The sequence below is a fragment of the Heterostelium album genome (genome assembly GCF_000004825.1).
Source record: "Heterostelium album PN500 unplaced genomic scaffold PPL_scaffold6, whole genome shotgun sequence".
Taxonomy (NCBI): Eukaryota; Evosea; class Eumycetozoa; order Acytosteliales; family Acytosteliaceae; genus Heterostelium; species Heterostelium album.
Window position 1 is genome coordinate 492,687 of NW_008805068.1, and position 25,437 is coordinate 518,123.

Sequence of the window (25,437 nt, forward strand, 5' to 3'; positions counted from 1 at the left end):
AACAAAAGAGCGATATATATTTCAAAGAATTATCATTTTCTAGAAAACATTAATAGTTTAACTAAATCATTTTAAATATGAAATCAATTTACAATTTAATTTACTCTTTTCTACTTAATTTTTATTAGTACATTTAATTTTAAATTAATATATTAGATAAAGGTCAAAGATCAGACTATCAGTTAGTTAGATAAAGGAATAATAAATTTAATAGTCTTGATATCTTTACAAATTTAATTAAGATAAATTAAAATAAAAATTAGAAATAATTTATTGTTTATAAAATAAAAAATATATTATTAATAAATATGTTGTTGAAGAGATAACAAAAGATTATGATGAAGAATGAGAAGAGAGAATGGTATCTCTATAAAAAGAGACCAAATCAATTGTCCACGAAGGATAATCATTTAGTATTTTGAAACCTTCAGGCCATTCCAATCCAAGTTGACTGACCACAAATGCTGAATATTTATGGCAATTGGTATCTGAGCACCATTTAAAATTGCCATTACAATGCTCTTGAATGAATTGTCTTTCGAATCTTTTGACAAACCATGTTCTCAGTTCCCTAAGATTTTGAACTTTGTTTGGAAATGTGGCTATTCCAAGATAGATTGATCTTAGGAGTAGATCTGATTTCTTGTTGTATCTATGAACAGCACAATCTACCAATTGATTCTCATCCCTTTTCGGAATGACTAGGTGTACCATTAGACCAATTGGATGTTCTTCATCAGTTGTTTCGTTTCCAACATCCAAAACAATTGAGTGGTGTCCAACCTCTGTTCCAAATGAATCTAATGATGTTTTATAAATATTTAAATATGCTTTTACATTCTGAAGAGAGAAATTTGTAAAACTAATAACTCCATCATCCATTGTTTCTATATCTGTATCTTTAAAATAACAAATATTTGTTTTTGAAATAAAAGAACCCATTTTCTGATCTTTAAATAATCTTGTAAAATAATTTTAACAAATAATTATAAATAAAAAAAATTGATATATGTTTCTTTCTTTGAGTACCAATTTAAAATTAACAAAGTGACATTTTTTTTAATCAAGTTTGATTATTTTTAAAATATTTAAATTATTTAATTTATATATTGCTAATAACAACAAACTAAAAGTATAATTTAATTTCAAAAGAAGAAAAGAATTAATCAATTAATTATCACCCAAGCTTAATTATAATAAATAAATTGAAATATGTTATTTTTTTACCTAAAACCAGTAATCCCTGCAAAGATACTATGAAATTAAGGTTAAAGTGGGAAAAATGTTGAAAAGTAACAAAAAAAACCAATAATTTTAACGAAATTCAATGTTTTTATATGATTTATTTATAAATATTATTTATTAATTATTTGGATAGTGTCTACTAAGAATTGATTAATCTCAGGTGAATCATCATCATCAAAATAAGCTGCTAATGGTTCAGATGATTTCTCAACCACCATAGTCAAATTGATATGATTTTCTTTGATTTGTGGGATTATATCACCCATTAGTACATAAAGATGAGTATAGTCTTCTCTATTTAATAAACTATAAGAAATATCAATTGATTTGAGTGTCTTGGAGTGATAATCAAAGAGAGGTTTGAGGAAATAAAGATAACTACAATCCGGATCATCACTTGAATCTTTGATAATGTTAACAGTGAATCGTTCAATGCCATTTCCATTGGCATTCGGTGTGGTTACCATGATGTGGGTGAGTAACTTTGTATAATTTTGTTCGAATCCAAGATACTTGGTAATGACTATCTCTTTGAGATTTGGCATTGGCGGTGGATAAACCAAATATCTATCGGTTACAACGTAGTATCTATAGTTTGATTCTATATTATCCAAATCTCTGTATTGCTGGTCAAAAATAGATTTTCTAACTTGGTCTCCATTTGAATAACCACCTTCATCTGATTGAATCACGAATGTTTCGACTCTTGACATCAGTCGATAGGCATAACCAACACCTTTATCATATGGAATGTATTTAATTGATTCATAATTGAAATATAATGGTGCTGATTTCACTAGACTGTATTCGTTGCTGGTGTTGTTGATATTGAGAAATCCATTCCAATCGAAATGCTTGTTATTGACCACCTTTGAAACATATGAAAAGAAATGTTTCGATACCAATGCAAAGTTTAAGATCTGTGATACATCGACAATATCTGAGAGATTGGTGTGTTCATTTCTGAATGCTGAATAGCTTGATTCCTTATATCTTTGCTCCGAGAAATCATTAAATACAATTGAATATGAAACGATCTTTTCCAACAATAGCTTCGATAATATAATGTTGTTGTTTGATTCCACTTTGATGTAATCATTTGCTACTCGTGTCTTTGTTTCAGTCTTGCTAATCTGTTGACATATACTCTTGTTATTGTAAACTATATCGTATAGGTTTTTTTTTTTGAAAATCGCTATTTTCTTTAGACGATCTTTTTCTATCCAATATCTGAATTGTCCAATTCTGTATTTCAATCGAGTGACGCTGTATTCATTCATTTGACGGAACCAAGGTTTAAACTATATTATTTTAGAAGTTAATATTGAATGATCATTTTGTCTAATTAATAATCTTGTTTCTTTTTGTTGTTACTTACTCTATTATGGCTAATTATTTTATAAAAAACGGTTTCAAGTAAAACACTGTTTTCTTCAAAATGTAATAATAATAGCTGATCGAATACCTCTTGAGATGGATCAAAGAATACTTCGGCAATGAATTTAGTATAACCATCTGGGTCGAAGTAGTGTGAATACTTTGCATAATGATACTCAACAAAGTGGCTAACACATTGGATTCTAGTTGTAGTTGTATTGCTACGATGATTGAACCTAAAATATAGGTCATAGCATTCGATAAGATTTGAAAGTGAGTTCGTATCTTGAGAATTAAATGTTGCTTGCTCTACATTGCCACTCTCGTTCAATGAAGAACTACTGGTATCAACATTGCTATCTGTAGACATTCTGATGATGTTTGTATATGTATAATTCTTGAAACGAAAGCATATTCAAAAAAAAAAAAGATATTTTATTAGATTTTTCAAACAGTAGAAGAAAACTACAAAAAAAAAAAACAATTCTAATGTATCATGTGATCATCTAAAAATAGTCACAAAGCTCAAGTAAATGATAAAACATTATTATAGCAATCCTTTTTATCTATTAATATCATTGGTATAGAACTTACTAACTAAAGTGTGAATTAAATGTAACAATTTAGCCAAGTTTAATGATGTATCTATTGGTCTCTAGAGATCGCATATAATACTGATCTTGATCAAAACAAAACAAAACATTGTTTTTATGAAATAAATAAATAATAACAGTTTTATTCGGTGGTGATGATAGGAACCGAAGAAGATGAAGATGATCTTGATAAACAACTATATCTACTCTTCTGAGTAGTTAATATCGAGGTGAGTGAGTTGCCAAGTGAAGATTGTAATAAAGCTTTTCTATTTGAAACTGCATACGATATGAAATTCCAAAAACCTATTAATTTTAAATTTAGATGATATTCGAAATTAATAATCTAATGAACCGCGCTATTTATATTGATATTCAATGTTACCTTGTAGAGGAGATAAGAAATTGGATAGAAATTCCAAGTAGAAATTCTCACAACTATGTCCGAAGAGATAGACCAAAAAAGATATTAAATTGAATGTCCAACAAACTATGAAACCAACAACAAACAGATTCAATCTTAAAACGATTCTATTTTGTATTGAATTCAATTCTAAAATAATAAAATAATAACATTAATAGAGGAGAATATGTTAATATTAATGTGATGCGAAAGCTGCTATTCTTTTACTTACTTGTTATAGATCTAGAAAGTGAATCTAAATGTTTCTTAACTTTATAAGATAGGATGATACAGGTTATAATCGTAAGTACCAATGGTATATAAAAGAGAACGAGTAACGTCCATCTGTTCATTGTACACCAAGACATATTGTGTGCATGTGTAATACTGGCCGACGCCATCAATCCAAAACCAAATGATAGTGGTAATAACCAACATACTAAATAATAAAATATCATAAGATAACGTCTATTGTTGTTATTGTTGTTGTTTTCGTTAAGTTGTTAACAGATAAAGAAAATCGGGATTATTAATATTAATATTTAGATTACAGATTGTTGTTGATAAAAGTTGTGTTCATTAATTGCTTACTTTTTCTCACGAGAAATAAATAATCGGTGTATATGAAATGCTATAACCGATGTCCAGAAACAACTGGCTAGAAAAGAGAATCCGATGGCACCGGAGAACGTGCTGCAGAGAGTGACATCTTTGAAGCTACCGGTTGATTTTACAAAGTGTTCATTGTACTTGATGAAAAGGACACGCGAGAACATCACAAACAACGAGGAGAGCAAGTCGCTTAGCGCCAGTTGGTTTACCAATCGCGATACTTTGCGATCTTCGCTGCTGTTTGGTCCTTTCACCTTTTTGAGCAGCGGCACGAAAGTGGTTCGCACCTCGACCGACTTCTCGCCGAACGCTGCTGGCGCGACACCGCCTGCCGTTTGAATGGTGTCGCCACTGTTGATTCTAGTTGGCGCTATGTAATTACTAAAAGAGGAATGTGGAGATCCACGTGGTGAAATCGGGTAGTAGTGTCCCGATGAGTTGGGTGAAGACGGCACCGAGCTGTCGGTCGGTAGTTTTGCCGATCGGTTCTTTATGAAAATCATTAATACAGTGCCGAGCGCGCCAATAATCGATAGTATCGCACTAACTATACTGCCATATCCCAATGTAATTCTATCTTGCACTGTTAAAACGCATGAACTTCCGCCTAGAGAAAAAGGATCGTTACTACTACTATCTATACTACTACTGCCACTACTACTATTAATATCGCTTGAACTAAACAATCCATGATCACCATTGAAAGGTGATATTATTGGAAACATTATTTATAAATTCTATTTTTAAAAAATGATATATAATATATATAGATCTAAAGTATATAATCTATTCTAAACATATATATATATATTGACATGAGTTTTTATATACAAACAACTTATAGATAATTAACAATTTCTAAATTAAATGGGTCCATATCAATAATAGAAAATGCAATAATAATTAATTACTTATTATTTCTCCACTACACTTTCTTTTTTCTTTTTTTTTGGTGATTGGTCGCAAACTTCATTGATGGGGTGGGTGCTGTGGGAATCAGTGAAAAAAAAAAAGAAATTTCATTTGAAAAGATCTCGAAACCAGGGATTCTTTTAAGTTTTTAACAAAAAAAAAAAAAAAAAAAAAATGTTTTCATTTAATTTCATCATGTTGTAAAACAATTTGATGGAATTACACAAATTTATTGATAGATAGAAGATTAGAATAATGGAATCAAAAATACAACAATGAAATAAGAGGTAGATCTACTATCGATATAAGAACTCATATGCGTGCTTTTTTAATATTCGAATCTTATTAATAGTTGTGATCTGTTAAAAAATTGAATAAACTTAGTTCTTACAGTTGAATTAATTCAAAAAAAAAATTTCTAGGAAAAAAAATCATTTGGTTCATACAAAATTATAATCGTCAAATTGATAATTTTATTTTTATAGATATGTCTGTGATTTTACAGAAAAATGAGTACAGATAACAATAATAATAATCATAGTAGTTTTGCACAAAAGAGACTTCCTGAATCATATGGAAGTGGTCGTTCAAAAAAGAGGTTTAGACTATTTGGTAATCTTGAAGATCTCGATATCGAAACAGTTAAAACAATGCAATCTACTCAAGCTATCTTGAATTACAAAGATAGGAATTCGCTTTCAAATCTGATCAAAATCTATGACCAATATTTTAAATGTGATCAACACTCCACTGAAAGTAGAATCACCTGTGTCAAATTCTTTGTACAGTATCACACGGCCTACAAGTTTGCTCACTATTTCGATGTCAAAGGCTATGCCAAGTTCATCGCTGAGGTATTCTTTGAACAAACCACTGAGGTATTCAAAGAAATAGTTAATTTGGTACCTGTTACGCGAACATCAGTTATCAAAGATATCTATCAAAGAGTTGTTAATGACATTAGAGTATGTATTAACTAACAAACTATTAGATTTGGAAAAGTATCAATCTAGACATCTTAAAAATTAATATTAATTGCTAATAGCTCAATGTATGGTTTAGGAAATGGAATGAATCTGATGTTAGCGGATTGAAAGAAAGGATTGCAAATTTCAGCTATTGCCTTGAATACGATCGTTTTGAACCAATTGGAATATTTACCTACGATTATCTTTATGATATCATTTACAATGGCAATGTTTTGGCGAAACAAATGCTCATAGTAGAGAAAAGGTCTTATAGAGGTGAAGATAATGATGATGATGACGATGAAATATCGATTCAAAAAGAAGATGTGGAAGAATCGTTAACCAACAATATTAAACTTTCAGAGTTACTATTGGAAAAGATAATTTCATTTTCACTACTATATGATAAGAATCGCGATTTCCATAACAAACGTCGCAGATTCAGATTTTATAGAAATCATTTCCCATATTTCGTTGATAAAGATCAAATTATCACTGTTGCAAAGGTGTCAAAACAGTTCTTTAAAATAATTTCAAAGATGATCGTCAACAAGCATTTCAATTGGCGTGGTGACCTCGAACTCAACAATAACAATAACTATCGATACAATTTAGTTAGATCTCCACCATTGTATTTCGATTACGAATCAATCAAATACATTCCATATGATAAAGGTATCGAATATGCTAATCACATGATGTCAAGAGTGGAAGTTTTCACAATTGAATCCGATGAATCCGACCATTCTGCGCTCGACAGTACATCTAGATCCCTTCAAGACTTTCGATATGAAGATTATGAAGAAGAGGAATTGGATCGCGCCTATCGAAAAGCAATAATAAGGAATGGATACTTGGTGTATCCACCCGCAATGCCAAATCTAAAAGATATCATTGTGTTTCGGTACTTTGGATATGAGGACTGCTATAGTAGACTGCTTTCTCATATCATTATGAGTACACCGAATGGTGATGGACATGGTATTGAAAGACTAGCGATTGATATAGTCAAAGATGTTGAGGGCACTCTATCAGCAAATATCGAATTCCTCCGACCACTTTTAATGATTCATTCAAAGACTTTGAAATCAATTAAATTGTCATATAGAGACGACTTTCAACGAGAAGAATATGATCAGTTGTTTGACATCTTGGAAGAAACACTTCACCTGTTTAAAGAAAATCATATCATTCTTGAATTAGAAATCACAGATCCCATTAAGGGTTATCACAACAAAAATCACTCTGAAGATGTATTTAATTTTATATTAGAAAGTATAGTAAAGGATGAAGAATGATAACAACAACCATCCTATAATATCGAAGAAGATGATATATTTTAAATAAAATTTGAAATAATTATAAACAATTAATTGGTTTAGCATAAGAAATAACATGATCTTTCACCCACAAAAAGTATCCTTTTTTAATCTTTTTTTTTTTTTTTCTATTGTTCAAATTTTGACTATCTGCTATCATAAAAGACACTTATCAACATTTTTCTCATTATTCTTCTCAAATTACTTTGGGTTAGTTTTTTATTATAAAAAGAGAATGGACATCATACATCCTAACATTATGTTAAATGATCCCAAACTAGATTATCACAATTTTAAATCACTGTTTTAAATTTATTAAGCATCTATGATCTTTATTTTAGAAGAATAGACACTCCTTAAATTTAAACATCCAGAGTACATTTTCTTTGGATCATCATACACCACCATCTATATATTCTCAAAGTTGTCCAATCTATTCATTGCCTATTCGATCAAAGAAAAAAAACAATAAGGAAAGGATCGTATGAAGCCGGATTCGATGTTACATTCGTTGGTAAACCTGTTACTACCTTTGCATAACCATTCCGCCTCTATGGAAAATCCTCGGAAGGTAATGCCGATAGTTTAATGATTTTATTTATTATAGGTGTTTTAAAATCTGTTTTATTTATATCTACCAATCAATAAAATATTTATTTATATATATAATTTTTATTTAACCATTGTCGAAACTTAACTTTATATATATATATCTATTTATTTAACATATAGATTGTATCACTATTTATACAACAACAAAATGAAATTCTTAAATCTGTTCAGTAATTCTAAAAAGAAGGAAATTCTTAAAGATGAATCGTGTGTATCCGAAACATCACCTTCAACCTCGCCAAAAAATATAAGTATAAAGCTGACGACCAGTCCGACCAACAATAGAGTCAATCATTTAAATAGCTCTGGAAGTAATGTAAACTCTGGAATCTCACACAATAGACTGAGTAGCAGTTGCGGAAACCTCCAGAACATAATTCCACAGAAATCACCTCAATTAAGAAAAGCTAATACACTGGACAGTAGCCATTTCGATACGAAGTGTAGATATTACTTCCCAAAAGCAACATTTCCAAGCCCTCGGGATATAAATTAAGAAAAGCTGCATCCTATTCCATAGACGATGAAGATGACGAAAAGAGAGTATGCACTTTTGGCATGGGAAGTGTTCTATTTGGTTGTTTCGATAGCTATGCAAACCACAATGTATCACGATAAATTTAAATTAACTATTATAATAAAATACTTTTTAATATTTATGACACTAAAATTTAAAGATTATTTTGGATTATTTCTTATGAAATCTCTAACTTTTTCCAAAGTTTGGCCAAGCATATTTTTACCAGTGCCATCACCACCATCACCCCAATATGAATCATTCTTAGTGTGCTCAACTAGGGTTGCATCTTCAGTAGCCAAAAGAACTGATTGTTTAGTAAAAAAGAAGTATAAGTTATCTATGAATAATATCATATTTGATACATATAGTATCTAAAGGTGTGATGTAACATACGCTTTTGAATATCTTTGTGTTGTTGGAATTTGGCAAGACAAACATCAAACATTACATTATCTTTGATGTCCTCCCAGTCTTTTCTCAATGGATGTGCTCTTGAACGACCCATCGAAGCGCTGTCACCTGATAGTTTAATGAATATGATAGAACATTAATGTTTGGTCAAAGAGAGAGAGAGAGAGAGAGAGAAAGTTAATGATGAAATCAAACCTACCTGGTGTCTTTGCTTCTCTAATTGCATGATAGTAGTTGATATCTGTTGTTTCAAATTTTACAGCCTAATGATGAATCAAACAAAACTTCAAAGTTAATAAAGGCAGTAGAATAGAAAACAATGACCGATCGATAATGATATACTTGAAAATAGTGCTCGGATGTAGGCCAAACAAAACCTGCAAGATGGACATTATGACATGAAAAATTACTAAAACAGCCAAACGAATCGCTTGCTCTATAAAAATTGATTACAACTTGTTTGTTGGCCATCTTATCGTTATTGATTCGTGTTGTGTCAGACATACTTTGAGTCACTAGTGAGAATTATATTTATTAACAATGAAATTTCTTGTTTGAAAAATACTATTTTAAAAATACAATTATAGGAAATAATTAAGATTACCTTCTTTTTTGGGTACTTGTAGTTTTTCTCTGGCGTCACGGTCCATAGCAAATCTGTGTGGATCATAATGACGTAATTTAAGATCTTTATCGTGATTTAAAATAACTTTTTGAAAAACTTTTAAACCTTTTACCGCATTCTGTATTCCAGGGTCTTGCATTAGTGTATTGTATAATTCTTTACTAATAACTTTTGGGTTGTTAATTAGTTTTTTTGTCCATGGTTTCATAATTCACTCCTTAATTATTAAAATAGATCCTTATGATCCTTATGTTATATGAATATAATTAATAAATAGTTAAAAAATAAATCATAGGTTGGGTTGTAATTTTTAAACCACCATACTTACTCCAGTATTCATTTTTAAAATTTTCAACAAAAAAAAACCCAATTATTTGAATATTAAATTAAAAAAAACCCAAATATTTGAATATTAAATTAAAAAAAACTGAATATTTCAATATTTGGCGCTTCTGCATATTAATAATGGATAATTATCAAGATAAAACTTTAGAGAAAAGACGTAAATTAATAGAGGACAACTTTAAAGCAGAAGGAAAGGTATGTCCTTTATGTCATAAGAAGTTAAATCATCATAGTTTCATTACCACATTTTATAGTGCATTGTATCCACAAATATATCTCAAAGAAAACAGTGTTTGTTTCCTAATTTGATAGAAACCATTTTGTTATAGATTATTTATTAATTTTTCTTTGATTTTTAATTTAATTTAGATCTAATAAATGTAATTCCATATTTAAAATTCTTTGTAAAGATAGAAAGTTGACCTAAACTGATTTAACAGCATGATGGGGTGAAAGTGGCAATCCAAAGAGCTCCATAACCATATGAGTCACTGTCTGCCCAGGTTCTATATATTTATATATAAATAATATCAGATGTGTTTAATAGAATTAATATATAGGCAAATTTTGATCTTTGTATTGACGATACTTACACATATTTGACATTGAAACCGGTGTTGGTGATATTGACAGCCTTGGCATAGACTCTGAAGTTCTTGTTTTGATTTTGATCGGCACAAGCTATATAGCAACACTGACCTTTGGAGTTGTTCCACATGGGAATGGAGTGGCGAACTTCACTTGGAGAAGGTAGAATTTCTCCTTGACATCTGGGTGTTTTTCGTTTGGAGCTGATTGTGGTGGAGTAACTACATGACCAACATCATCAACATAGTTGAAACTACCATGATCAATCATAGTTACACTTCTATTACAACATGTACAAGTCATTTTATTATTTGATTACTATTAGAATTTATAAAAATTATTTTTATATGTTTATTTATACTTTTATTTACCATGGCACTATTCATTGCATATGAACAAAGGAGGTTAGATATTTTGATAATAAAATTTAATAAAAAGGAATCTTTAGCAATCGAGATTTCATTGCTTTGTAAATTGTCTCACATCCATCAAGTTGGATTCCCAATCCAATTTACAAATCTTCAATCAAATCCATCAACATAACGACATTATTGATAAAGAAGTAGTGAATATCAAATACTTTTTGACTTTTTTTTTTTTAATTATTGCAATCTATTCAATCAAAATATTATTTTTATTATGACAATTTTGGTTCAACCAATACAAAAAATTCTAACTGTTCCAAAAAAAAACAAGGAAGACATGATTCAACAAAAAAAGATCGAAAATCGAAATGGTTTACAAAAAAAGCTAGAAAAATAATATTGTTTTTTTGTTTTTTTTTTTTGTTTTCAGATTTGAGGAGATTAAAAAAATGAGGTGCTTAAACTAATATCTCAAAACCACAGAGCCTTTGGATTAACATCAAATGAAGTTGAACACAAAAAGATTTCAATAGAAATGATTTGAAAAAATTTTAAATTGATTAGAATTCATGATGATCATTTATTAACCATAAAACTCAGTTTTATCTTTGAATAGATTTTCTATTTTTTTTTTCCAAAACTATTTTAATCTTTTAATATTGGTGGACTTTGAAAAAACTCATTCAAATTTAAGTTGGTTGATTTGTTTTATTCCAATTTAAATTAAATTTACAAATTAAATATAATTTATTTTGAATTAAATCATCATTTTAGATATTTTTTTGTATATTAAATAAACTTTGTTTTTATCTCTGAATATCTTTATTTTAAAAATGAACTAACTATACAAAAATAAAGAATTTTTTTATTATTTTTAATTTTTTTTAATAATCCAAGAAGTCAAGAGTTGAAACATTCTTTATCAAAACCGATAAGAAACACACTATATTGGAGAACGGAACGTTTAGAAGCTCCTTTGACGATGATAACTATGACTTTGGTGATATTAAAACTAAATTTATTCGATCTATAGGTAAACATGGATATTTAGTTTATCCGCCAACAATGCCAAATCTAAAGGAAATCATTATCTATCAATAAATTGGATATCAAAGCAACTACAGAGATTTACTCAGGCATATAATTATAGACACACCCAATGTCAATGGTCGTGGTATCCAACGATTGGTTGTGCAGTTAATCAAAGATTGGATAAGTGTTCGCTTTAACAACATCGACTTCATTTCTACATTGGTGGAAATATATATTTAGTGCCTCTGACTTTAGGAGCATCCTTGATTTGCTAGCTCGAATCTGTCCAGCATTAAAAGCAAACAACTTTGATTTTCAATTGAAAACTGGTCAACTTTATGATACCAGCAAGAATATGAGCATAGTAAATGTAAATCAGAAAAACAATTACAATTCTTAAAAGAAAAAACGAATATTGCTAGAACCTTTCCATTTGTAAACGAAATGGATACAAAGATCTTAAATGAACTTATATAAAAAATAAAAATAAAAATTATAAAAAAAGGATAAATAATATATAACTTGAACACATTTTTGTAAAAGATAAGATTTGATTTAATTATTATCATAACTGAAACATAAGTGAAAAAATGATTCAATTCAGAACCTTATTGGTTGCACCAAAAAAATTGTTTACTTTTTTTTTTTTTTTTTTGCAAATTTTTTTTTTTTTATGCCCAGGATCCTACCCCTTTTTTGGTATTTGATTTTGAAATCATAAAAAAAAAAAACAACCACTTTTAAACAATCAATTTTACAAGTTATTTTGTTTTAAAACACCACACAGTCCTCCCATCATCCATATTTAAATTTTATTTATTTATTTATTTGTACTATTACTACAACATTTTTTTTCTATGTATATTTATATTTATACATAACAATTTAAGAACTACATCTTTTCTTAAACAATGAATTTAGTTGAAACAACTTTAAATATAAATAATAGTGTCAAAGGTATTGGTGGTGGTATTACAGGTAATGGGAGTAATATCATTGGATGCTCATGTTGCAAGAGTCTTGCTCTCAATGGCATTGGCAATGCAAGCGATCCGAACAACCTCCTATCGATAAGAACACTGCTGAAAATCAAAACCATCAGAGACATCATTTTCAAACAGGTCTATGAAATCAATCGATCGAAATACAAACATCTCAAGTGTAAACGTGGAATAGATATAATCAAAGATCAGTCGCTCTCAGAGATGATAAGATATGGCCGATCCGATCTCTTCTTTGAATACATCACAGAGGTCGTCGATTTCTTGCCGACCGACAACAGTATGCTTTTGAAACTGGCGTTTGAAACTGGCGATCTTGGAGTAGCGAAATATCTCACGGAGAAGCGACATCAGCTGAAAATGGACGATGTCAACACCTTCAAATTGCAACGCCAACTGATACGACATGGAAACATAGAGATGTTCCGCTTCTTCATCGCCGAATATCGACCCAGCTTCAAACAATGTATCAACGCACTGGAAACAGCGGTGGAAGCACAACTTCTCCCATATATCTACACAATCATCGAACACATCTCTAACGCTTTCCCAGAGGATATAAAACAACGAAAAACCTATATAAAAACATTTGACAATCTTGGCTACGAGACAATCGAAGCATTCGAAATAACAAAGCTGCTAATGGAATCACTGGAACTCGACGATATGAATTACATCGATATTATAATGCGATCTTTCAAGTTTGGAAATATGACAATGTTGAACTACATCGTTTGCAACAAGCTGGGCCGATATCTCAAGAAAGGCTATGAGTATGTCAGTATGATGGCGTCGCACCACGGTCCGTCGCTTCTCCAATTTCTCTGCGATAACTGGTCGGACGTTGTTTTTACACCGCGCACCATTAACCATATTATAGAACGCTCTGACTTTGACTCTTTCAAATTCGTCGTTTCCAAACAGTACTCCGGTGGCGTGGAATCGATTTCACTGCAACGCGCACTTCTCTCGCCATCACTGGAAATCGTGGATTTTATACTGAGCAACTTTCCAACTGGCAATTTCACAATCGATGACATTCATCCGTCGATCGTCAGCAAAGAACTGATAGACCGGCTAATCTCTTCAGCATCGTGTCGGTGTCATTTCAGAGATCTGCTGTCGACACTCGCTGAGAACGACCTCATCGAACTCTTCAACTACGTAGACCGGATGCCACTCGATAGGAAACGAATGGACTTCAATGGAGCGTTGAAATCTGCAGCGTTCCGATGTAATATAGATTTAGTGCAACAAATTATCAGTGGAAATCCCAGCTATGTATTCTCCATACCGATTCCAACGTGCGAGAATGACGTCGTTCTAGATGGCAGACGCTACATCGAGATTATCGAAACCATTGTGGCAACTGCCACAATTAATACCACCAACATTCCCCTCAATGCGATATTCCATGGAAATCTTCTCAACATCTATCCATTCCTCACAAGAATCATCTATATTCTTCATAGTTTCGGTCACCTCAACACTCAAGACAACTCGATCCTATTGGACATTGTAACGGCGCATGGTTCGCTCGAGATATTCCAGTATCTTCACAAACAAATCAATGTGCCCATCACCCTGATGACACTGGAGCGTGCATGTCAATATCAACACTTTCACATCATAGAGTACATTCTCAACAATCGACTGGTTATGAATGTCGGTAGTGCATTCGACTGTATTGTTCGTGGCAATCGACTGGACCTACTGATCTACCTCCACAAGAACTACCAGCTAGAGAACTACTATGTTCTACACGCACACAATCACCCACAGATTCTTTCGTACCTGCTCGAACACCTACCGAAGACCATCAACGTCTACAAAGCCATAGAGTTTTCGATGCGTGAAGAAGTGGAACACCGCCAATACTTTGAAATCGCATTTGAACACATCAAAAAGAATATGGAAGGCGATCGTTTCGTCAGTTTCAACATCTTTCACGGAACTATTTGCAACGCAGTAATGCACAACCAGTATTCTGTCATCTTAATTGGATTTGAATTTGAATTGTTTCACCAATCCCTATTTAAATACCTATTACCAATAGCGCTACAACATGGACATATACAACTCATAAAATATTTCCAACTTAAAATGGCATCTAAAACAAAATAATAAAGTAATAAATGGATTTGATTCTCCATTATTTATTATCAAAATAATATTTCTTTCTTTAGATTCTACTTATTCAATAGTTCCAAATTCAAGCCATACAAATAAGTTATTTACCTAAATAAATGGATTGATTCTCTCCATTGTTTCATATTTCTTTAGATTTCCAAATACTTTATTCCAAGATTGGAAATAATAATTTTCATGAAATAACTTATACATAATTCCAAATTTAGATTTTTAAAACAAAACAAGATATACATATATTTATACAATTAAATTAAAATATTTTGTTTTAAATTAAATGAAGGATTTATTTTTTAACATCACCAATATATATATTACGACCCATCTTTAAGTAGTTTATTTCTTGGCGGCCTTGGTGGCAGTCTTGGCTGGGGCAGCAGCTGGGGCGGCGACCTTCTTGGCTGGGGCAGCGGCGGCTGGCTTGGCGACTTCAGCAGCCTTGGTGGAAACCTTGGAGTGCTTTGAGGAGTTCTTTGACTTTCTCTCGGCCTCACGACGTTGAGCGATCAACTTGGCGTAATCGGCGGCAGCGGTGGCAGCAGCGACCTTACGATCGACGATGGCTCTACGGAGTGCTCTACGACGAGCAACGGTGACTGGGGTGACGAGACGTTGGATCTTTGGTGCAACGCTGTTTGGCTTACGACCCTCCTTCTTGGATGGAACTTCACGACGGATGACGTATGGACGGACATCGTCTTCCTTGGAGAGCTTGAAGAGCTTACGAATGTTGTTGGCTCTCTTTGGACCCTTACGTGATGGGAATGAAACGTTGGTGAGACCATCGAGTTCGGCATCTCCCTTCTTGACAATGATTAATTGCAAGGAGGCAATGTCGTCGGCAACGATGCAACCACGGACAGACTTTCTCTTTCTCTCACCGTCTCTCTTTGGGATGTAACATCCGGAGTTCTTGGTCAAGAGCAAACGAACTCTGTGTGGAACAGCAACACCTTGCAACATTGGGAAACCTTCACCGTCGTTTCCACCAGTGATTCTGAAGACGTATCCCTTGAATTCTTCACCCAAAGTGTCGACAGCGACATCTTGTCCCATACGCTTGTCAATGAAACAACGGCTATAATAATATTAATTATAATTATGTTAACAACTTATTTTTTCTCTTTTTTTTTTCTAAATCAATCAATCTGTTCTTCCTCTTTCTCATTCTCATTCTTTTTCATCACTACTACATTCTAAAATCTAATATCTGCTTGTGCTGTTGGTGAAGATTGATTGATATGTTGTTTGTGTGTTGTTTTGATACCTACGTCTTGAGCTTGTCTTCAATGTTGATGCATTTTTGTGCACCAGTTGATGGGTTGGCAATGTTAAGCTATAAGTTTATAGTGTGGTAGGTGGGTAGGTAGTAGGTTGAGAATTAGTTTATCTTTCTTTTCATTTTTCTGTTTCTGTTCAATCTATCTTTCAATCAATCTATCTATAATATGGTAAGGTAATAGAGATGATGATAGATACATAAACACAAAGTAACATACCTTCATCTTTGATTAATCCCCACTTCTAAAAGGCTGCTCATGTAGTCAGGAAAACTCTTTTGTTGTTCTCGCACCGACCACACAGCACGCTCATCAAAAATTTTTATTTTTTTGAATTAATTTTCGTTTTTTCAATTTTACTGACAGAACTTCGAGTCGAGGATTTTTTTGCACTCAACCACTTGGCTCTCAATAAAAATAGACAACACAGTAACGATACTAATTTTAATATGAGAAAATGGAGAGATGATTTTCAGAAGTCAGAAGAGAATTAATTAAGAATTTATTTTCTTTAGATTTTGTTTATTTAAATTATTACAATGCAAATGTAGTAATTGTATAAATATAAAAGTTAATTTAATTCATGTACAATGTAACAAAGTTGTTTGTTCATTCATTGGATTGTTTGTTGTTTATAAGTGAAGAAACACTTAACGAAAATGAATTATTCACTTTCGTTTTAAAATTAGTAGTGGTGTTTATTTATCTTTACATGGTTGTGTTTAATATATATATATATGAGAGAATACTTTTGTCAGATTGGATTGATTTGGGTTGTTGGTGTTGTTGTAGAAGCAAAAGTTTTACAATTATATTATTCTACTTATTATTATTGTTGTTCTTGTAGTGTCATAATTATCAATATTTTTATATTAGTTCTACTACTAGGTGTATGTGTGTGTGTGTGTATGCCGTCGTACATTGTGATATTAGTCGTTTGTACCCTTCAACAATCTATTAAGTTTATAATCGAACAAGTCACATCTAATTGACATTTCCAATTCGTAGAAAGGATTCTTTAAAACGTAGTCTGTATATAATTCATAGATACTGTGCAGTGTTTCCTCTAGATTCTGTTGATTTGGATCTGATATAGTAAAGAATTTCATTCCTAACATTTATATAATGAATGTTTTTATTAATAAGTTTAAATATTAAGTTAATATGATTATGATTTATAAATACCTGTACGTGTTTGATAGCATTGTAATTTAAAAGCTTCTGTTTCTATTACTTCGATACCAGATGATGAACCAGTTGGCGATAGATTCGATGCGATCGCATGTAAACCATGAAACGTTGATCCTAAACTAATATATGCATTGTGTGATAGTTTTGCTGCATTATCTGAATAGTCCTGTTTATCGTTATCGTTTCAATGTTGATTAGTATCTATCTATCTATCTATCTATCAATCAATATAATCTATATTATTATTATTATTTATTGTTTGTCAACTTACATTCTGATAGATTAAGGTACCAGCTTTATTTAATATATACAAAGAATAAATAGTCATTTCTCTTAGTTTGTTCGTTTATTTTTACATATAAATCTTAATTAATTAACTTTTTAAGCAATCAATCAATCAAATGTATAAAGATCATTCGAAACTATATTAATATCTAAATCTTTTTTCAACCTGTGATTTGATGATCATAAATTGTGATAAAAACAAATTTATGTAACGTTAAAAATTGAGAGTGAATGTGATGGATTGTGAAAAACCAAAAAAAAAAAAAATAAACAAATATTTTTTTGTTCAATTTTTTGTGTCATTCGGTTATCTATCTTTTTTCTCTAAAGACTAAACTAAACAAAAATTTTTAATTAAATTAATATTGTTTGATAATAAAGGATCTGTTTCTCAATAAAACCGAACCTGATATCAGTTTTATATAAAAAGTTATTAGTTTTACTTTTAGTCTAGTTAGTTTCAATCAAAGTTCAAAGTTCAAAGTTCAAATACTTTACTATCTTTTAATGTATCACTATTAATTCTGTTAATTAAGAAAGGTAAATTAAAATAATTGATTAAACTTTTTAAATGATAGGAAACAAACTAACTAATATAATGATAATTATGTTTATATAAATATTATTTATATTTATATATATATTTTAAACAATAACACAAAAATAGATAACAATTTCAATAATAATAATAATTTAATAGAAATGGGTAAACAAAGAAAACAGGAAAACTATTGGGATTCCGAGGAAGCAGATAAGGATCGTGCCAAAGCTGAGAAGTTACAATCTGGTGGTGCTGATTCAGAGAGTGAAGAGGAAGTAGCTCCAGCTCCCAAAGGAAAGGGAAAGCAAGCTGCTGCTCCTGCAAAGAAGAATCAGAATGGTGGTGGAAAGAAGAACCAAAAGGTAGAATCAGAGTCAGAATCAGAGGAGGAAGTTGCTCCAACAAAGAAAGGTGCTAAGCCAGCTGCTAAACTAGCTGCTAAGCAACCAGCAAAGAAAGGATCGATTGCAAAGAAGATGTTGGAATCACCATCTGAATCGGAATCTGCCTCAGAGTCAGAGTCTGAGGAGGATGTTGCACCAAAGAAACCAGCTCCAGCCAAAGGAAAGAAGGCTGCCGCTGCTGCTCCATCCAAGAAGGTGTTACCACCATCTGATGATTCGGAATCTGAGGAATCAGAGTCAGAGTCAGAGGAGGAAGTTGCACCAGCAAAGAAAGGTGCTGCCAAACCAGCTGCTAAGCCAGCTGCCAAGCAAGCAGCAGCAGCAAAGAAAGGATCGATTGCAAAGAAGATGTTGGAATCACCATCAGAGTCAGAGTCTGAACAATCGGAATCGGAATCTGAGGAGGATGTTGCACCAAAGAAACCGGCACCAGCCAAAGGAAAGAAAGCTGCCGCTGCTGCACCATCTAAGAAGGTGTTGCCACCATCCGAGTCAGAGTCTGAAGAATCAGAGTCAGATTCAGAGGAGGAAGTTGCACCAGCAAAGAAAGGTGCAGCTGCCAAGCCAGCAGCTAAACCAGCTGCCAAGCAAGCAGCTAAACCAGCACCAGCACCAGCAAAGAAAGCAGCAGCAGCAGCGAAAGGAAAGAAAAACAAACAAAACTATTGGGATGAAGATTTCGAAAAGGATGCTGAGGATGCAAAGAAGATTCAAGACGGAACTGGATCACCAGCAGCACAATCTGCATCGGAATCAGAGTCAGAGGAAGAGGTTAAGACACCAGCACCAAAGAAAGAAGCAACACCAGCAGCACCAGCAGCAGCAGCAACAGGTAAAGCAGCAGCAAAGAAGAAGAATAACAAGAAGAAACCAGGTGCTCAAGAAAAGAAACCACAACAGGAAGAGAAACTCTCTGGATTCCTTTTGAAGCAACGTGAGGAAGAAGAGAGAAAGAAGAAAGAAGAGGACGAAAGAAAGAAGAAGGCTGAGGAGGAAGCTATCTTGGCAGCCATAAAAGAAAAGGAAGATGAGGAGCGTAACAAGATCAAGGCTGCAGAGAAGGCAAAGAAGAAGGCTGAACGTAAGGCAATCGAAGCTGAGGAGCAGAAGGAAAGAGAGAGAATCGAGCGTATCGAAAAGTTAAAGGCAACCGGTTTTAAGATATCGGCATTGGAGAACGCAGCTCAACCAGGTGACGCAAAGAAAGTAGTAGTATACTCGAGCAAGAAGAAGCCAGGCAAGAAGGACAATGTCAACCAACTCGCCGAACAGGTCAGTGAGATCAAGATTGAAGAGACAACACCAACTACTAGCAGCCCACCAGCTGAGGAGGAGGTTATGGAGAGTTGGGATGCCGACGGTTGGGAATCGCTGGAAGACATTCAAAAGAGAAAGGAAGAGGAAGAGAAGCAACGTTTGGAGGAAGAGGAGAAGAAGAGAAAGGAGGAGAAGGAAGCTGCCAAGAGGGAAAAGAAAGCTGGAAAGAAGGGAAGTAAGGACAGCAAGTCAACTACTACCACCACTACCACTGCCGCCGGTGGCAATCCAGAGAACCAAGAAACCCCAGCAGAGAAAGAGTTGCGTTCACCCATTCTCTGTATTCTCGGTCACGTCGATACCGGTAAGACTTCGTTGCTCGATAAGATTCGTAGCACCAACGTCCAAGGTGGTGAAGCTCGTGGTATCACTCAGCAGATCGGTGCTTCCTTCGTGCCGGTCGAGACTATCAAGGAGCAAACCAAGGGTATCAACGAGAAGTTAAAGGTCAACTTTAGGCTTCCAGGTTTGTTGTTGATCGATACACCAGGTCATGAGTCGTTCAACAATTTGCGTTCCAGAGGTTCCGGTCTTTGTGATCTCGCCATTCTGGTCATTGATATTGTGCATGGTATTGAGAAGCAAACTGTCGAGTCTATCAATCTTTTGCGTATGAGAAAGACACCGTTTGTCGTTGCATTGAACAAGGTCGACAGAGTCTACGAATGGCAAAAGTATGTCAATCTCAGCATGAACGAGGAGCTCAAGTTACAGAACAGACATACCGCTCAGGATTTCGAGTCGAGAACAAACAAGATTATCGCTCAGCTCGCTGAACACGAGTTGAATGCTGCTCTCTACTGGAGAAACTCTGACTACAAGAAGGTTGTATCGTTGGTTCCAACCTCTGCCGTTACCGGTGAGGGTCTAGGTGATTTGATGTTGGTGGTCGTCCAGTTGATGCAAAAGATCATGTCGGAGAAGGTCACCTACAGAAACACATTGGAGTGTACCATTCTTGAAGTCAAGGCAATCGAAGGTTTGGGTACAACTGTCGATGCCGTCTTGGTAAACGGTGTCTTGAATGAGGGTGACAAGATTGTGGTCAGTGGTTTCGGTGGTCCAATCGTCACAACCATCAGATCACTGCTGACGCCACCACCACTCAGAGAAACACGTGTCAAGACTGCATTGATTCCAAACAAATCGATCAGAGCATCTATGGGTGTAAAGATTGTCGCGCCAGGTCTAGAGAAAGCAGTTGCCGGTACCTCCTTGTACGTTGTTGGTGAAGACGACGATCTCGAAGAGCTGAAGCGTGAGGCACAAAAGGATGTCGACAGTGTTCTCGCCACCGACGATACCGAAGAGATTGGTGTCACCATCCAAGCTTCAACTCTTGGTTCTCTCGAAGCTTTCTCTACTTTCTTGAAGGGAGAAAAGATTCCAGTTGCTTTCAAGGCCATCGGTCCAGTCCACAAGAAGCACGTTATGAATGCCGCTATCATGGCAAACAAAGATCCAAAGTATGCCATTCTACTTGCTTTCGGTGTCAAGGTTGAAGAGTCTGCAATGCAAACAGCCAACGAGCTAAAGATTACAATTATGTCAGAGGAAACCATTTATTTGTTTGTCGATCGTCTGAAGACATACTTTGGCGCCATTAAAGAGAAACTTAGAGAGCAAACCGCCAATGTTTGTGTATGGCCATGTTTGCTCGATGTTATTAAAGTATTCCGTCAGAAGGACCCAATTCTGGTCGGTGTTCGTATTAAGGAGGGTACCTTGCGTATTGGTACACCACTTGTCTTGCCAGATCCAAATCAACAACACGTCGACATTGGTGTTGTACAATCAATTAAGCTCAACGAGAAGGATGTCAACATCGCCAAGAAAGACGACGAAGTTTCAATTTCCATCGACGATTCAAACACCAAGACCACATTCGGTAGACACTTTGACGATAAGAAAGATTGGTATTCAAAGATCTCTCGTGATTCTATCGATGCTCTAAAGGAAGCTTGGTCAGACGAACTTACTAAACAAGATAAACAATTAATTGTTTTCATGAAAGGAGTATTTAAGATTAACTAAAAAATAGAAAATAAATATAGAAAAATAAATATCCCACTTTTTATAAATTAATATAAATAAACAGCTGCTTATTATTTGTTTTTGATTTTATTTATCATTTTTAAATTTTTGATCATTGCTTTATAATTCACCCATTTGGTGCGCCAATTGTAATAGTTGTTCATCATCGAAATGTTTACTTAAATTTACATCTTCACTCAGTCCCTTTCTTCTTCTTGTCTTGATGAGCAGTTCACGAGCCAAATGAGCTTGTGGACTTGGTTCTAATGGCTGAAGTACAATTGATTTATCGAGGGGATCGCCCGGTACGACTTGCCAGTGATCGAATGTCGACAGACAGAATGCTTGTCCTTGGGTGTGAGATCGAAGATCAGTTTCGAATCCATAGGAGTCCAACACTGGTAACAAAGCTTTGGTGATATATAGTGGTGTACCTGGCTTGGGGAAATCATGGATGATATGACCACGTCGACGAGTCAAAACAGTTTCAATCGCTTGAACACAATCGGGTGGTGAGATTACTTCGACCATGAAAATTGGTTCCATCAGTCGAGGATTTGCCACCAAGAATGCAGAGTGTGTGGCTGATCTGGCGGCGGGTACAATATGTCCACTGGAACGAGCAATTGGTTCCGGTGCAATCGTTGCATCGATCAACTTGAATTTGGTATTTCTAACGGGTTCGTCAACAAGCGGACCTTCCTTGGTGGCCCATTGGAATCCACGTACCACCGACTCACTAATGGACATCAAGTGAGAACGATTGATTTCCGTTGAGAATGTATCGTTAATTAGGACGTTTGGTCCGTAAGTGTCCGGCCCAAATGCCCATATATTGTTGGCGGCGAGCAAGTCCCATCCGTATTTGGTCTGGAAGAACTCTGAACGTTTCTTCTTTGGCCAATCAATTTTAACTGCACCCGATTCAATATCGTCGGCCAAACCTTTTTCCAGAGGTTCGCAAATCATTGTCAAGCTATTCTTTCTGTTTTGTGTTTCCGCGCGACATCTGATCGCCGATGTCTCTGCGATCGTTTCCGACAGGCAGATGACTGGATCATCGACTTTGATTTCAATTTCAGCATACATTGTTCGCAAATCGTGTAAAATACAATCTAAATAGAGTTCTCCTGTACCAAGAATAATGTGCTCACCCGACTCTTCGGCACGTGTAATTGCCAGTGGATAACTCTTGTTGATCTTCCTCAGACCCTCCAACATCTTGGGCAACTCTGACGGATTCAGTGGTTCAATTGCCACCTTACACACCGACTTGGTATTGAATTGGAGTGGACGGAAAATATGAGCACTGGTGTCAGGTTCGCGCGAATCGATATCGTTCTCTGCAACGACAGTAGCTGTCTTTACGATGGAATTGTCTACACCCTCCAAGAGTACCCACGATCCTGGATATGCCTGCTCCACCTCTATCTGATAACGTGCTTCGCTAATGGAGATCTTGGTAATTTCATCGAGTACGAGATCTTCATCGTTGTCCGGTGTGTATTTCTCTCCGAGAACACGCACCATTCCTTTGGTGACGGTACCACTCATGACACGTGCCAAACTATCGAATTTCACACCGTCCGGACGACATATCAATTTGGTGATGTGAAGCACGAGTGGACCGTTGGGATCGCACTTTTTGAGTGACTCTCCATACTCGCCGATCTGTGGTCCGGTGTAGAACATCTCTGTCTTTGTTGGTGCGGCATCGAGTGGCGATGGCAGTGTAGTCAACATATCGACGAAACCTTGTGATTTTCCAAAGAATGTTCCAAGTACGATTCTCAACAGTGGTTTAACATCCATATCGAGTGTTTCTCGCGGCAATCTCATTCCGAGTTCAAAGAGCATTCTCTCCACGCCTGCCTTATCGCTCGATACCACCGTAGAGTAGATCTTGTAGAGTGGATTCAAAATGAAGTGAATGAATGAACGTTGCATCTCTGGATTGTCAGGCTTTCTACGGAAAACACGTTTGTCCGCGTGGAAATAGAGATCTCCCCAGAGACGCTTTGCAAATTCCTCGGGTGCGAAACCACCTCCGAAACTGACAGAGTAGATCTTGGCGAACGACGACAGCGTGAAACACCAGCCCATCTCGGACGAAGCAAACAGTACGTTGCCAGCTTCCGGTGAGACACGAATCGATTGACTGCCATGCGATGCCTTGTCGAGAATCTGGTTGATCTCGTCGATGGTGTGTTTGATCTTGAAGTAGGCGTCGGTTGGCGGCAGTCGCAGCTCCAGTATAAGACGATCGACCTTGTTGATAATGACAGCAATCGATAGTCCTTCGTTGACGGCATGTTGAATCAGACGTTCGGTCTGCATCATTACACCCTCGAGCGCATCGACCACAATCACTGCCGAGTCACACAGTCTCATCGAAGCGGTAACTTCATCCGAGAAATTGACATGACCTGGAGTATCTAAAATATTACAAACATAGCTCTTATCCTTTGAATTCTGTAGTACCAAAGTCATTGGTGTTGATTTTATCGATAATCTACGTTCCTGTTCATCTTTTCTTGTATCTGTATATCTCATCTAGAAACGGTGATAGGGTGGTAAATTAATATTGGTAACACAAATGACTATCGATCGATTGATTTCATGTTAATTAATTACTTACTGGTTTGGTATGTGTCCATTTCTTTTCGTGTGTTTGTAGGAATAGCATGTCCATAAACGATGTTTTTCCTGATGATAGATTTCCAACGAGACAAACGTTACGAATGAGATGTGGATACTGCAGTAGATCTATCAGGAACTGTTTGTCGTATGTAGTGGTTGGTAAATCTTGTTCGGTCAGTGCAAAAGTACGTGTTCTCGTTGGTGCTATAATTGGTTTGCTAATGGGTTGAGTGTCTTCGTCTTGTACCATGACTTCAGCGCCATGATACACTTCCGATGCATCTGGAAAATACTTTTTATCTTCATGTAAAACTATTGCATTGCTCTTTAACTCATTATCTACTTCCATTCTATCGTTTTGTTGTCTACCATTGCCATTCAATCCATTGGAATGATGATCATGATCTTCATCGTTATCACGATCAGCATCATCACGTGACATATCGATTCCTGTCAAATCATTTCCTTCATCATCATCAACACCAGCTTGAAATTGATCTTCATCGACCTCTCCATTGTATACTTGATCTACATTATTGTCATCTTCAATGAGATTACCAAATTCATCAAACAATGGTTGATCTGACATCTCTCTATATATTTATATATATCTAAAAAATCTATTAAAATTTAAATATATTTTAAATAGCTTAATCTATATTTATAAAT

General features: G+C 34.6%; 11 protein-coding genes across 11 annotated transcripts; 3 read left to right on the forward strand and 8 right to left on the reverse strand.

Moving 5' to 3' along the window:
- Nucleotides 1-333: 333 nt before the first annotated feature.
- Nucleotides 334-1,054, reverse strand: PPL_06777 (uncharacterized protein; the record flags this gene model as incomplete). The annotated part of the gene is made up of 2 exons (XM_020577628.1): nucleotides 334-899; nucleotides 1,045-1,054. 2 exons carry the CDS (start codon nucleotides 1,052-1,054, stop codon nucleotides 334-336), a joined length of 576 nt encoding a protein of 191 aa, XP_020432076.1.
- Nucleotides 1,055-1,355: 301 nt separating this feature from the next.
- On the reverse strand, nucleotides 1,356-2,992 carry PPL_06778 (uncharacterized protein; the record flags this gene model as incomplete). Its single annotated transcript, XM_020577629.1, has 2 exons — nucleotides 1,356-2,546; nucleotides 2,624-2,992. The coding sequence occupies 2 exons, from the start codon at nucleotides 2,990-2,992 to the stop codon at nucleotides 1,356-1,358; spliced, it is 1,560 nt and encodes a 519-aa protein (XP_020432077.1).
- A 365-nt stretch (nucleotides 2,993-3,357) lies between these two features.
- On the reverse strand, nucleotides 3,358-4,955 carry clrD (cAMP receptor-like protein; the record flags this gene model as incomplete). The annotated part of the gene is made up of 4 exons (XM_020577630.1): nucleotides 3,358-3,521; nucleotides 3,601-3,768; nucleotides 3,851-4,057; nucleotides 4,613-4,955. 4 exons carry the CDS (start codon nucleotides 4,953-4,955, stop codon nucleotides 3,358-3,360), a joined length of 882 nt encoding a protein of 293 aa, XP_020432078.1.
- A 696-nt stretch (nucleotides 4,956-5,651) lies between these two features.
- PPL_06780 (uncharacterized protein) lies at nucleotides 5,652-8,659 on the forward strand (the record flags this gene model as incomplete). The annotated part of the gene is made up of 6 exons (XM_020577631.1): nucleotides 5,652-6,107; nucleotides 6,188-7,251; nucleotides 7,662-7,690; nucleotides 7,854-7,951; nucleotides 8,162-8,211; nucleotides 8,506-8,659. 6 exons carry the CDS (start codon nucleotides 5,652-5,654, stop codon nucleotides 8,657-8,659), a joined length of 1,851 nt encoding a protein of 616 aa, XP_020432079.1.
- Nucleotides 8,660-8,719: 60 nt separating this feature from the next.
- PPL_06781 (NADAR family protein) lies at nucleotides 8,720-9,937 on the reverse strand (the record flags this gene model as incomplete). Its single annotated transcript, XM_020577632.1, is given in 6 exon segments — nucleotides 8,720-8,898; nucleotides 8,955-9,080; nucleotides 9,172-9,213; nucleotides 9,233-9,487; nucleotides 9,577-9,753; nucleotides 9,922-9,937. 6 exon segments carry the CDS (start codon nucleotides 9,935-9,937, stop codon nucleotides 8,720-8,722), a joined length of 795 nt encoding a protein of 264 aa, XP_020432080.1.
- A 125-nt stretch (nucleotides 9,938-10,062) lies between these two features.
- On the forward strand, nucleotides 10,063-10,317 carry PPL_06782 (uncharacterized protein; the record flags this gene model as incomplete). The annotated part of the gene is made up of 2 exons (XM_020577633.1): nucleotides 10,063-10,233; nucleotides 10,312-10,317. The coding sequence occupies 2 exons, from the start codon at nucleotides 10,063-10,065 to the stop codon at nucleotides 10,315-10,317; spliced, it is 177 nt and encodes a 58-aa protein (XP_020432081.1).
- Nucleotides 10,318-10,375: 58 nt separating this feature from the next.
- On the reverse strand, nucleotides 10,376-10,833 carry PPL_06783 (H-type lectin domain-containing protein; the record flags this gene model as incomplete). Its single annotated transcript, XM_020577634.1, has 3 exons — nucleotides 10,376-10,448; nucleotides 10,536-10,597; nucleotides 10,642-10,833. The coding sequence occupies 3 exons, from the start codon at nucleotides 10,831-10,833 to the stop codon at nucleotides 10,376-10,378; spliced, it is 327 nt and encodes a 108-aa protein (XP_020432082.1).
- Nucleotides 10,834-12,831: 1,998 nt separating this feature from the next.
- Nucleotides 12,832-13,801, reverse strand: PPL_06784 (uncharacterized protein; the record flags this gene model as incomplete). Its single annotated transcript, XM_020577635.1, has 3 exons — nucleotides 12,832-13,006; nucleotides 13,448-13,503; nucleotides 13,604-13,801. The coding sequence occupies 3 exons, from the start codon at nucleotides 13,799-13,801 to the stop codon at nucleotides 12,832-12,834; spliced, it is 429 nt and encodes a 142-aa protein (XP_020432083.1).
- Nucleotides 13,802-15,412: 1,611 nt separating this feature from the next.
- On the reverse strand, nucleotides 15,413-17,875 carry rps6 (40S ribosomal protein S6; the record flags this gene model as incomplete). The annotated part of the gene is made up of 4 exons (XM_020577636.1): nucleotides 15,413-16,154; nucleotides 17,308-17,443; nucleotides 17,542-17,713; nucleotides 17,819-17,875. 4 exons carry the CDS (start codon nucleotides 17,873-17,875, stop codon nucleotides 15,413-15,415), a joined length of 1,107 nt encoding a protein of 368 aa, XP_020432084.1.
- Nucleotides 17,876-18,534: 659 nt separating this feature from the next.
- On the forward strand, nucleotides 18,535-22,128 carry eIF5b (eukaryotic translation initiation factor 5B; the record flags this gene model as incomplete). The annotated part of the gene is made up of 1 exon (XM_020577637.1): nucleotides 18,535-22,128. One exon carries the CDS (start codon nucleotides 18,535-18,537, stop codon nucleotides 22,126-22,128), a length of 3,594 nt encoding a protein of 1,197 aa, XP_020432085.1.
- Nucleotides 22,129-22,248: 120 nt separating this feature from the next.
- eftud2 (U5 small nuclear ribonucleoprotein subunit) lies at nucleotides 22,249-25,357 on the reverse strand (the record flags this gene model as incomplete). Its single annotated transcript, XM_020577638.1, has 2 exons — nucleotides 22,249-24,681; nucleotides 24,767-25,357. The coding sequence occupies 2 exons, from the start codon at nucleotides 25,355-25,357 to the stop codon at nucleotides 22,249-22,251; spliced, it is 3,024 nt and encodes a 1,007-aa protein (XP_020432086.1).
- Between the last annotated feature and the right edge of the window lie 80 nt (nucleotides 25,358-25,437).